The sequence below is a fragment of the Lutzomyia longipalpis genome, chromosome 1 (genome assembly GCF_024334085.1).
Source record: "Lutzomyia longipalpis isolate SR_M1_2022 chromosome 1, ASM2433408v1".
NCBI classification, from domain to species: domain Eukaryota; kingdom Metazoa; phylum Arthropoda; class Insecta; order Diptera; family Psychodidae; genus Lutzomyia; species Lutzomyia longipalpis.
In genome coordinates this window covers 12776525-12788060 of record NC_074707.1, presented here as the reverse complement: position 1 = coordinate 12788060, position 11536 = coordinate 12776525, and the positions used below count along the sequence as shown (strand labels likewise).

Genomic DNA, 11536 nt, shown 5'->3' with positions numbered 1-11536 from the left:
AACTTACCATGTACATTCCCTTTTCTTATTAATCTATACTATATTGCTATATATATTTTACCGTTATATTTTACTTTGCATTTACATTTATATGCTTTATATGTATATATAAAGCGCCCCGCTTCGCGGGGCGCCAAAATGTTTGAATTCTATTTTGCATTTTTATGTATCTATATACTTATATATGTATATATAAGGCGCCCCGCTTCGCGGGGCGCAGGATACCTATATATACTAGTATTTGTTCATACACTTATATGTATTTAAAATTTCAACATTCATTTACTACAAATGCTCACATAATAAGATCTGCTCAAAATCAGATTAGTTGGAGCCCAAAATATTATATGCTAACTTTAGAACGCTATATCTCAGGAACGGCTCGATAGATTTTCTTAAATGACCTATCGCTGGAAAGGTCTTGATATAAGCTATAACATACTGATGTTTAATCAAAATTTATGATCTAGTTTTCGAATAATTCGAATTCGAAATTTTCGAAAATTTTGTTTTTGATTTTAGCGCCTCTTGCTATCATTTTTCGAAGTTGCAATGTTCTAGACATTTGTAGGGTTTCACGAAACGTTTCATTTGCGCTTGATTTGATCAAAATCGAACTAGTAGAACCCGAGATATTTAATGCTAACTTTGGAAGGCCATATCTCGAGAACGGCGACATAGATTTTTTTCATTTTTGGCATGGAGCTAGATAATATAGTCAGCTATAACATACTAAAATTTCATCAAAATCTATCGTACAGTTTTCGAGATATTCATCGAAAACTCATCGAAAATTTTGTTTTTGATTTTTAGCCCTCTAGCGGTCACTTTTGAAACTTCGGATGTTCTAGAGAGTTGTAGGGTTTGTTGAAATCTTTCATTTGAGCCCAAGTTGATCAAAATCGGTCAAGCCGTTTTTGAGTTATGGTCGATTTTCGATGAAAAATTGTGGCGGCCATATTGACTAAACGGCTTGACCGATTTTCAAAAATGAGGTATCGTTGGAAAGGTCTTGATGGCCCCTACAACATATCAAAATTTCAGATTTTTAGCTATTATAGGGGCTGAGATATAGTGAAAACAAAAATTGGGGGTTGTCCAAAATGGCGGACGGGGGGGTGGGGGGGTGGATTTGACCTCATAATCGGATTTCTTCCAGTCGATATTTAAACTTTGCCGTTTACCGCAAGTCTCTATCTATTATCGTTCTCTCGCAATTTAGCTTTGTAATCCGGACGGACGGACGGCCGGCCGGACGGACGGCCGGAAAAGTTTTTTGGAGCATACGTTTTTTGGAATGTGGGGACCCTAATTCGTGCTCATACCAAGTTTGAGCCCGATCGGACAACATTGCATTTTAGGTGGTACACAGAAGCTGTGCTATTCTTTTCTTCGAAAGAATCACAGCTAAAAGGCGGTGTATGATTAATGATATAAATTATAGGAAATTTTGTTACGCGGAAAAAAAGAAAAAAAAAAAAGAAAAAGGAGATTTTTGTAAATAGGGAAAAAATATATTGAACATGTCTCACCCCAATTGTAATTGTTGTCATCCATGTCCAAATTGCTGGAGATATATTCGTCGTAGAGGTAGTAATTTCCGGATTTAATCTTTTTTGGACTAATTTTGTCCACATTCACTGTATCCTCATTTACGGTGGTATCGACAGGATCCTCAAAGTCATCCTCGGGTTCAGGAGGTTGTGGTTGATCCGAGGCTGCTGCATAGTCATTGTCATCATCATCATCATCTTCGGGCTCTTCTTCTGGGATAATTTCATCCTGCTGCGATGTATTTTCTTCGGTAATTGTGGGATTTTCGAGAATATCCTTATCGACGACCTCAACGTCTTCTACGTCATCCTCATGCTCACTTTGTCCCAATACACTGCACGAGGACAACAGGGTGAGACACAGAACGGTCACAAAGAGGATTTTCAGCCTCATCTCCTCCACTCTAAAGTCTATAAATTATTAACACAAAACTTCCACTCGAAGGATATTTTTTCACTTTTTTTTCTCTTTTTCCACCTGGACAATCACTGCATTTCAACCTGACCTGGTCAGGGCGTTGTCTAAAACTGAAGAATTTTGCTATAGATTTTCACCTGTCTTGGGTACAAAATTGCCTTATCTCTAACCCAAATAACTGATAGCGCTTATCTAAAGCCTGATAAACACTTGTATTTCTCACACTTGGTACGCGCACTCATCATGGAATCTATATACTATGTACCATTATTATTGAACAGGCCAACGATAAGGTGTGTCATGGTGTTTCACTCTCAGTGCCATCAGAATGATAAATTCAAGCCTATGACTCGACTAACATTGCTTACAGCGAAATAGGGAAGCGTTCCGAGAAATATGATGAGGAATATCAATGAGAATGTATCACATTTTTCCAGTAGTTGTGGAAAATTGCCTACACCCCTCCCCCATCCTCGCACCAATGTCCTCTTCTGTGATTTATTCATATACTCCACTATGTGATATCTCTATTTACACCCTAATAGTATGCCATTGAATATATTGCACTTTAACTACATAATATAGATACGGTACCTTACCTACCCTCATTCACAAACGCCCAGAAACTGCCGAAATATGACTTTGTCAAATTATCCCATTTCTGCATAGATTGTCCTCATAACTTCCGCCAAGTGGTGGTGGTGGTGGGCTAAAGTGTTTCATAAATTTGTGCAATCGCTTTATCTCTTCATCGAAGCTTTAGCCGCCATTCCATATTATCAATAATTTTCATGACAAAAACAGCGGGAAAATTTTTCAGTATATTTATCGAATTTTTCTTAGCCAATCACAAGCTTAGAATGACCCTCACCGAGTTTTAAAAGTTACAAGAATTGTCTGAATTTATTATTTCAGCGATATTTAGGTCAAATATTGCTGCCAAAAGTCCAAAAGTGGATGCTCTAGGAGTGAAATTTATTCAGGACAAAGTCTAAAGCTTTTCTTCTTATTTTAAATTATATAAATTAAATGCTAAAACTCAACACAAAGAATAAAAATAATTTAAATCTGTAGAAGACAAAAATATAAAGTTTTGCTAAAAGCTCTTACTTAAAAATGGAGTTTTAATAAGATTTTCTGTGTTGTGTTAATTATTTATTGACTGACAATGAGATATCGTATTTTAGAAAGCGCTCATTAAATAAAAGAGTGTTTTTGTTCATTTATCGAGTACAATGCATGACTAATTTCAGTGTCAAAAGCAAAATGTTCGTAAACACTTGCGCAAAATATAAGAAGAAACTCTCTCGCTTTATCCACTCATGAATTATAACTTTAATCATTACTTAAGAAATTGAAAACTTGTTATTTTCCTTTCTTTTATTTCCTGCAACACTCTTTTGAAGAAATATCAAAACATTTGTTGTGAACTTTGTGAAAGCTCCCCAACTGTATAAACGGGCATTACCCCAAAGCCAATGCAGAGCACTCATGTGAATTAGTATTATGTATGTACATAGTACAATTCCATATAAATTCCAGTTTGGCTTCATTGCATGTTTGTATAAGAAATCCTACTGGCTTAGGAGGAGTCACCCCGGTAAAAGTTGTATAGTTTCGTTGGATTCTGGTGATGTGTTCCCCAACAGTGTGCTTGTTTCATTAAAGCGAAAATTGCGTAGATAGCTAATCTCAGTGAATTTAGACACACAAGCTAAAGCAATTGATTATAGGGGATGAGGACAGAGAGCTTTCGTCTTTTGCCACATTCTTACTTATTATATACCGCACACACCGAAATCTCCCCAGCTATTCGACTTTTGTGTAGCAAATTCTTGAATTAGATTAGACAGGGCAACATTGGCAACAAGTAGAAATCCTCATAGAATTCTCAGCTGCCGCCACTGTCTTAATGGATTAGTTACAGTCGGATGAATTCGAGATGTGCTTAGACACACATCCTCCTAAACATCCCAACGCGGAAATAAATCACGGGTACACTCTCATATAGAGCAGTCTGCTGGATGGCGAGGCTTCAGCACCCATCTGATTTACATTCATTCATGTTCATGTGCTCTATAAATCATTCAGCGAGAATTTCACAATCATACTTAGCGAAAGTACGCACACATTTTACATACATATACTACCCAAATGTTACATAATAGACCTTCTATTGCATATTTTTTTTTCATCCTAAATTGACTGGCAAATATGGTTATATTACATTTTACCCACACACAGTCATTAATATGCAGACCATTTGCTCCTTATCTGCCTCAAGATGTAAAGCTTTCTCCCCAAAAGTTATTTTATATCCATCCCCGGATGCTTTTTTTTTAGATTTAATGGCAATCATTTAAAATTTGAATTATAGTTTTTTTTAAATTCATTTGAATGAAATATTATCATTTTATTTATTGGATTCAAAAAGCTTTCAAGAGGAGCTTTAAATTAAATACAAACTTTAAGTTCTTTTAATGGAATAATGAAAGAGTAATGCATATTCGATAATAAGGATTGATATTCCCTATAAATATGTTAAAATATATAATTTTTACTTTCTTAAAAACATACCTAAGCTTTTCGGTTTGGCCATAAAAGGCAGTTTTCTAAGCAAAGTCACTCTTTTTTATTTATATGAGTCGGGAAGTAAATTCTTAAATTGTTAAAGGATCTTTTTTCTAGAACTTGTTTTTAAAAAGAAAATAAATTTTTAAATTATAGAATTCTTAAAAATTCGAAAGAATCACAACTAAAATTCATTTATTTTGTATAAAATATTAAAAATAGATTTTTTGGATTTTGAGCTTTTGAGGACGAGAGAAAGCTTAAAATAAACGGTAAGATTTTAAATTCAAACGTAGAGTGAAGTACACTACGAGAATTCTGTATACCCCAACCTAATTCAATGTTCATTCATATTGTTTGCGCTTGCGTTTGTTTATGTTTAAAAAAAATTGTTTAATTTTCGTTACAATTAAGTGAAAATTGATCATAATGGATAAGTTTTCTGTTCTTGAGGAATCTCTCCGAGATGCTGGCATTATTGGTGATTATTCTGTTATCAAGATACCGTCGTACTTGAAGAAAATTGCCGGAATTGCTGATCCAAAAATTTTGTTATTGCTCAAAAAGGTGAATTTTTTCGTTTTCTTTCTTTTTCTTTTTGTTTTTTGATTAAAAAATAATGATTTGAGAATTTCAGGTGGACAGCAGGAAGAAATCCGATGATATATCCTGCTTACCTAGCTTCGTAGATGAGGGAAATACCACAAACCCCATGGATCTAACAGGATCTCCACTGAAGGATGAATGTGCCATTGAATCATTGGATATTTCAGCTAATCTCTTGAATTTCCATCAGGAAAAGCCCTGGGATGCAATTGAGGAATGCTATCGAGGAATTGAACAGCAGGATGCCATTAAAATTCTCAATTTGTTGGGGGAGAACATTCCACCGAGCACTTCAATTTGGGCACTCTGTCCCAGTGAAAATCAAAATGTTCTGCTCATGCAGAAGGAATTCACGGAAGGATTCAATTCCCGCGGGAAGGTTTGGTTTGATGGTAACATTATGCTTGAGAACATCAATTTGTCCGCAGTCATGAAGAAACATCTCTCATTTTGTGGGAGAGATGAGCAAACTACGATGGATATTCGTGCTGAATTTAAGCTCAAAAACAACGTCCTTCTTGAGCACAGCTGGCTAAATTCAAAGGAAACCACCCTGATGAATACTTCAACGTCTGCATGCACCCTTCGACAGGTGCTCCCTGTTGATTCGAAGGATTTTGCAGCGGAAGATTTTTGGCGCCAACTGGTAATTCTCGACACGATTGCAGAGGAAATTATCAAGTACAAGAAACACGATGATAAGCGTTTTGATCCTGTGTACAAATGTGGCATTACCACAACCACCATCACCACCCTAAAGGAACAAATCCAAATGAATCTCACGGAACTTCCCATGAATTTCACAGACTTGAAACCAATTTCTTCGGAAAACACTGTCTCATCCCTCATGAGTAAAGCACACGAGCGGGATTCTCTGAGTGTAACCGACAAACTGTGGGACATTCTCAAATTTGCTGCATCCTACAAAGATCTCAAACTTGCACTGAACTTTGTCTTCCATTCTGCGTCTGAGAATAAAATTCTGGTATGTCCAAATTTTTTTAATTTGCTTTCTAAACATAAAAGAAAACTCAGAAAAAAATCAACTGGAAAAGGTTTAAGCTCTAAACCTTCATAATCCTGAATTTTCTCAACTCTTCAAGCTCATCTGATTAATTCCTTCTTCCCCCCGTAGAATACACAAACAAACACCAACCACCTGGCAATGCTGATTGATGCCGTGGCGCACAAGGAGTTGAGCATCCCATGTCTCATTGGTAGTGAACCCCTTGAGCTTCTTCTTGAAATTGGCTTGGAGAAAGCAAGAAAGGATTACGAATACATTTTCACTGAGAGCAAAATATGCTTCCCGGAAGAACTTCAACTTGGAGCTGAGTATGTTGAATGTGATTTTTTCTTCTCGCAAGTGCTACGTTTACTTGACAATTTCCCATTAACGAGGATTTATACTTTGTGCACAGGGCAACAGTGGAGGAGAATCAGGCACATTCCAAGAGATTGACATCGCGAAAGTCCCTCTTTGGTGCTAATCACACAAAAACATCTCGAGCCACGTCCGGCAAGTCGCTGCTGAAGAATCCCTCTGCTCAAGATTTCTTGGATGATAATGTCATGGGCTTTCGCAATAGTCACTTCAATCGAACCGATGTGGATTATCGTTTGGCAAAACTTGCACAAATTCACCTCATTCTCGAGCATCTCATTCAAGTGGACAATCTCAAATTGGCAAACTGTAAGGGAGTTTTCTCTCTCTCTCGCTCTCTTTATTATAAAACAAAATTTTCTCTTTCGTAGTGAATCAGTTGATAACGAGGAACTTACTCGAGACACCCATTGTGCCATTCAAGAGCCTCAATCCCACTGAGAACTACATCCTCAATATTTCCGTACCAAATGATCAAGTTGCGGAACTGACAAAATTGTATGTTTATCCCCCATTATTACTTAATTGCACTAACAAAACCCCTTAAAAACTTGCAAATACAACCCCAATATTCCATTCAAACTTTTCAGCAAGAGGCCAAATTCTCTGCGCATTGTTATGCGGTCGGCGAATAAGTTTAAACACGTGGAAAATACTTTTTATTACACTTCAGAAGCAATTATTCCGCCTGAAACTTTTCCAATGAATGCAGAGAATTTATCAAAAGTTGATGGTGAGTTTAAAATCAATTTATTCCGCATGGTAGGTGCAGTATGTATTTGATGTGTATTATGTTCTGTGGGGAAAGCTATTGCATTTCTCCCAAGACACTCCGCATGACGTAATTGGGAATCTAAAACTATTTTCCTTCTGGTTATTAAAACTTACACACGGACGAAGGAAAATTCCCTGCATTTTTTCCCATATTTCTCTTTCCACAATTAAACATTCTTTTCAGAATATTCTTGTTGATTTTAAAAATTTTCTCTTTTTATGCTTCGTTTTCCACCTCCATGCACAAGGAAAAAGGAGCTTCATTGCGAACATTAATTGCATGTATTTGTCATTCGTCTATCTTCTTTTATACGCTTTATAATGCAAATATTAATACAGAAAATGGAAATTTTAACGAGTGATTGTTTGTGAATTCTTTATAATATTCCGGAATTTCAAACTATAAAGCATATAAGTTTAATTTATTTATAATTTTCCACGAACTTTCTGCGCTTTTCGTGAGGAAAGTATGAAGAGAAACATGACAGGAGTCAAGGAAGAAATTGCATGAATAAATCTACATGAAATATTTTAATTTTTCAATCTTTATTAGCTCATTTTATGTAGATAAATATCAAGTTTTTAATTTGCTGACAAAAGCTTTTTAAGTTTATTTGACTTTTTAAAAAGCTTTTAGTTTTTGATTTGTCTGCAATAATTTTTCATATTAATTTCAATTATATAGCTTTAATATCCTTTAAAAAAATTCAAGGATTGTTTTTCTTTTTTCAGAAATCGATCAGAATGAATACTTTGTGTATCGCTACCTGAAAATTAAGACACTAAACCGATGCGGAATGTAGAAGAGCTGCCCTAATTGAGCTGAATAAATTTGTTTATCCAAAAATCAATGAATGCCAATAAAAATAATTATTAAATGCACCAAATTAGTTGGTATTAATATTCCCATCGGCACGGGATGTTATTGCGCTCGGAACACTGTATTTAATGTACTCTACGTTGGAAAATTATTGGCTGCCCACCCACGTAATTAATCGTATTGGGAGTGATCAAAAGGGGAAGTACGATGGCAAATGTTTGAGGTCACCCAGCTATACTGAACAATATTCCATCGGATAGAAATGGGAAATGCCTCAAGATGTTAGAAAAAAACGGGAACACTGGAGTGTGGTCTTATTTTTTTCGCTCATGAGTGAAATACAATACATATCTGTAATTTAATTAACGTGCTGCAGAGTTGGTTAAATTGTAACTTTCAGAACTATTTGGCTTTAGTAGTTTCGTGAACGTTGAACCATTCGGTACCTTGTTCTCATATATGGTGGAAATTTTAAGGGATAATGTGTGGCTAAAGAGGGTACTTTTGAGTACAATTGGTGCTGCTTCCATAAAGTGAACAAGAAAAGGAGGTGGATGTGTGTGAAAATTCCAGAAAGTGGCAAAAGTGCAATCTCCTGAAGTGAAAGTAAAATTTTACGAGTTTTCCCCACAAGTGTTTTCCATGGAAAACTTTCATCTGGTCCGTACTCTGGGAGATTAGTCACTCTCTAATTACCATAAATTCAATACAAGTGATGTAATTTGAATTGCGATGAGACTTCAATAGAACGACACAATTACGCGAGTTTTTTTTCTTTCTTCGGGAAAAGAAAAATGTCTTTTGGATTAAAAACTTTTTTGTGCCTTCTGTGGTGTATTGGTGCCATTGGCAAGGATATTGAGTTGGCCACATACCCACCATGTGCTTTCAATCCTCTGTGCACGTGCTCAAAGGGAATACCCGATCTTGGGATTGTTCAGTGCAAAAATGTACCTTTTCCCGCCATACCACGAATGATTAATACATCCAAAGTTTTTATGCTTCATATGGAAAATAATGAGCTTCAACGTCTTGAGCCATACTTCTTCCAAGCTACTGGTTTGTTCCACTCTACGAGGAAATGTGAAAATTCATAGAAATAGTTTCCCTAATTTTTTTGGAAAATTATTCCTATGAATTTTACATTGAGCTCCTTTGAAGAGAACTTTCACACAGTTTGCTTGCATATTGAGAAAATTCTTCTGATGTGTGTGTTGTAAATTTCCCTTTAAGGCTTGTATGGATTATCAATTTCCTCAAATCCCATCACGGAAATTCCCGATGATGCCTTCACGGGACTCGAAAGATCTCTGTGGGAACTCCACTTGACCAATAATCACTTGGCCGATGTACCCTCAAGGGCTATTCGGAACCTTCAGAAGCTCCGAACACTCGACTTGAGTATGAATCAAATTTCCTACGTGGACCATGAATCATGGAGAGGACTCGAGGATTCTCTGGAGCAACTCATCCTATCGGAAAATTCAATTGCCCACCTACCAATGGATAGCTTTTCCGGGTTACCCTTCCTTCACACCCTCGATCTCAGTGGGAATAATTTGAGAGAGATCGACCCGAATGTCTTTCGCGATGGAATGGACAAACTCACGCGTGTTCTCCTGTCCAATAATCTCCTCACCAGCATCCCCTATGGGCAAGTTTCAACGCTCAGATCTCTACGTGTTCTCGATTTATCCCACAATCAAATATCAACGATGAATTTGGCTGAAAATGAATATAGTGCCGGAATAAGACTCTCCCTGGATGCCCTACATTTGGAGTATAATACCTTTGAAATGCTCCAAACGGGATCATTTCAATTCTTCGATGTGGTCAATCAGACCTTCCTCGATGGGAATCCACTGCAATTTATAAATGTGAGAAGAATCTGGCTTTGAGAAGACGCACATACTTATTCTTCAATAACTGATCTTTCTCACTCAGGATGACGCCTTCAGGCAGGCCAAAATTAGGGAACTCTACATCAGACACTGCCATTTGGACTTTATCTCTCCAGGTGCATTTGGGGGATTGGAAAATAGTCTGCAAATACTCGATATGTCCGGCAATAATTTATCATCCATCCCGGAAATTTTATTCCAACAACTCTTCTCACTCAAGTAAGAATTTTTTGTGTTTCAGTGTTGGAAAATAATTAATTATCAAAAAAAGTCGTTCAATTTCAATCCATAAAAAATTCCTTAAATTTGATTCGTTTAACAATCCTTTTATTCTTTCTTTTAAAATCAACATTTTCAGAAATTTTTTATTATTTTCATGGTGATTATAAAAGAAGAAATTAAACCATAAATGCTAAGCCATGATTTATGTTAACAATTGTCTTTGAATGTTAAAAAGTCTCTCTTCAATACACCCAAATTAAGCATAAACTTTACGATTTTTTTAGGTCGCTTGGTTTAAGAGAAAATCGCATAAAAAGCATAATTCCAATGGAAATGTTCAATGGCTTCCAATCCACACTTCTCAAATTAGATTTAAGTGGCGACACGAATGCCATAACGAGCTTTCAGGACTTGAAGAGGTCAGTAAAACTATTTACATTCTCTTTTTTTTGTGCAAAATATAGCAGAGAATGTTGCAATTTATTTTGATTTTTTTGCTCATTCACAAAAAATTTTATAGAATGAGAAATATTCGATCTTTGGCCCTGTCGAAGCTGCCAAAAACAGATTTAGGGCCTGAGGATTTCTTGGATTTTGGATTAGAGTTGGAGAATTTGCGTATATCAGGTGGGAATCTCAAGAGCATTAAATCGCACACATTTAAGTACGTTCGTGGAATTCGGAGATTAGATTTAAGCGACAATGCCATTGCAACAATCGACACCGATGCATTTCTCGAGGTAATGAAATTATCTTCCAGGCTTCCTTTATTAATTAAGGATTCTCTGAATTAATTACCAACTCACCCCCAACTCCTCCATTCTCTCTCTATGAACAGATTGGGCATGCACTGCAATCACTAAAGTTATCACATAGTTTTGGTTCAAGTTTCACATCTCTGCCAAGAGACATCCTCAAACCACTCACATCGCTGCGAGAGCTGGATATGAGTAACAACAAATTGAAATCCATTAGTGATACATCTTTTCATTTCTTGCGCAATTTGCATCACTTGAATGTGCAGGACAATCAAATTGAGCAAATTGTGAAAGGAACATTCCAGGTGCGTCACCCCATTTCACAACACAATCCTCCATTTATTTTCATTTTAATATAATGACGAGCTTCTCCTTCTCAGGGTGATATTCACACAAACTTGGAAACAATTCTAATGGGATACAACAAGATAAAATACATTCCTCAGCATTCATTTGTCGATCTGGAGGTAAGGGGCGGATGGACAATGCAATATTTGCCAGAATAAGCTATAGCAAAAATGTTGAAATT

At 36.3% G+C, this 11536-nt stretch overlaps 3 protein-coding genes across 3 annotated transcripts in view; 2 read left to right on the top strand and 1 right to left on the bottom strand.

The window, feature by feature from the left end:
• Positions 1 to 2059, bottom strand: part of LOC129788324 (protein mesh) — a gene marked incomplete in the record, with an annotated part of 18373 nt that extends 16314 nt beyond the window's left edge. The window contains 1 exon segment of the mRNA XM_055824291.1: positions 1533 to 2059. Within this exon segment, the coding sequence (XP_055680266.1) occupies positions 1533 to 1947 (415 nt within the window).
• Positions 2060 to 4759: 2700 nt separating this feature from the next.
• Positions 4760 to 8193, top strand: LOC129789218 (protein zwilch). Its single transcript, XM_055825869.1, has 7 exons — positions 4760 to 5109; positions 5180 to 6133; positions 6284 to 6483; positions 6570 to 6841; positions 6904 to 7030; positions 7123 to 7265; positions 8039 to 8193. Exons 1-7 carry the CDS (start codon positions 4972 to 4974, stop codon positions 8107 to 8109), a joined length of 1905 nt encoding a protein of 634 aa, XP_055681844.1. The 5' UTR covers positions 4760 to 4971; the 3' UTR covers positions 8110 to 8193.
• A 195-nt stretch (positions 8194 to 8388) lies between these two features.
• Positions 8389 to 11513, top strand: LOC129786921 (chaoptin-like). Its single transcript, XM_055822178.1, has 7 exons — positions 8389 to 8407; positions 9360 to 10003; positions 10071 to 10246; positions 10534 to 10668; positions 10770 to 10989; positions 11088 to 11312; positions 11388 to 11513. The coding sequence occupies exons 1-7, from the start codon at positions 8389 to 8391 to the stop codon at positions 11511 to 11513; spliced, it is 1545 nt and encodes a 514-aa protein (XP_055678153.1).
• The last annotated feature ends 23 nt before the right edge of the window (positions 11514 to 11536 follow it).

Excerpts from the sequence above, each read along its gene's own strand:
- LOC129789218 (XM_055825869.1), top strand. The coding sequence starts at position 4,972 with ATGGATAAGTTTTCTGTTCTTGAGGAATCTCTCCGAGATGCTGGCATT. Across the intron at positions 6,484-6,569 it reads GAACTTCAACTTGGAGCTGA|GGCAACAGTGGAGGAGAATC; the intron begins GTATGTTGAATG and ends CTTTGTGCACAG. Across the intron at positions 7,031-7,122 it reads GTTGCGGAACTGACAAAATT|CAAGAGGCCAAATTCTCTGC; the intron begins GTATGTTTATCC and ends CAAACTTTTCAG.
- LOC129786921 (XM_055822178.1), top strand. Across the intron at positions 10,004-10,070 it reads ATCCACTGCAATTTATAAAT|GATGACGCCTTCAGGCAGGC; the intron begins GTGAGAAGAATC and ends TTTCTCACTCAG. Across the intron at positions 10,990-11,087 it reads ACACCGATGCATTTCTCGAG|ATTGGGCATGCACTGCAATC; the intron begins GTAATGAAATTA and ends CTCTATGAACAG.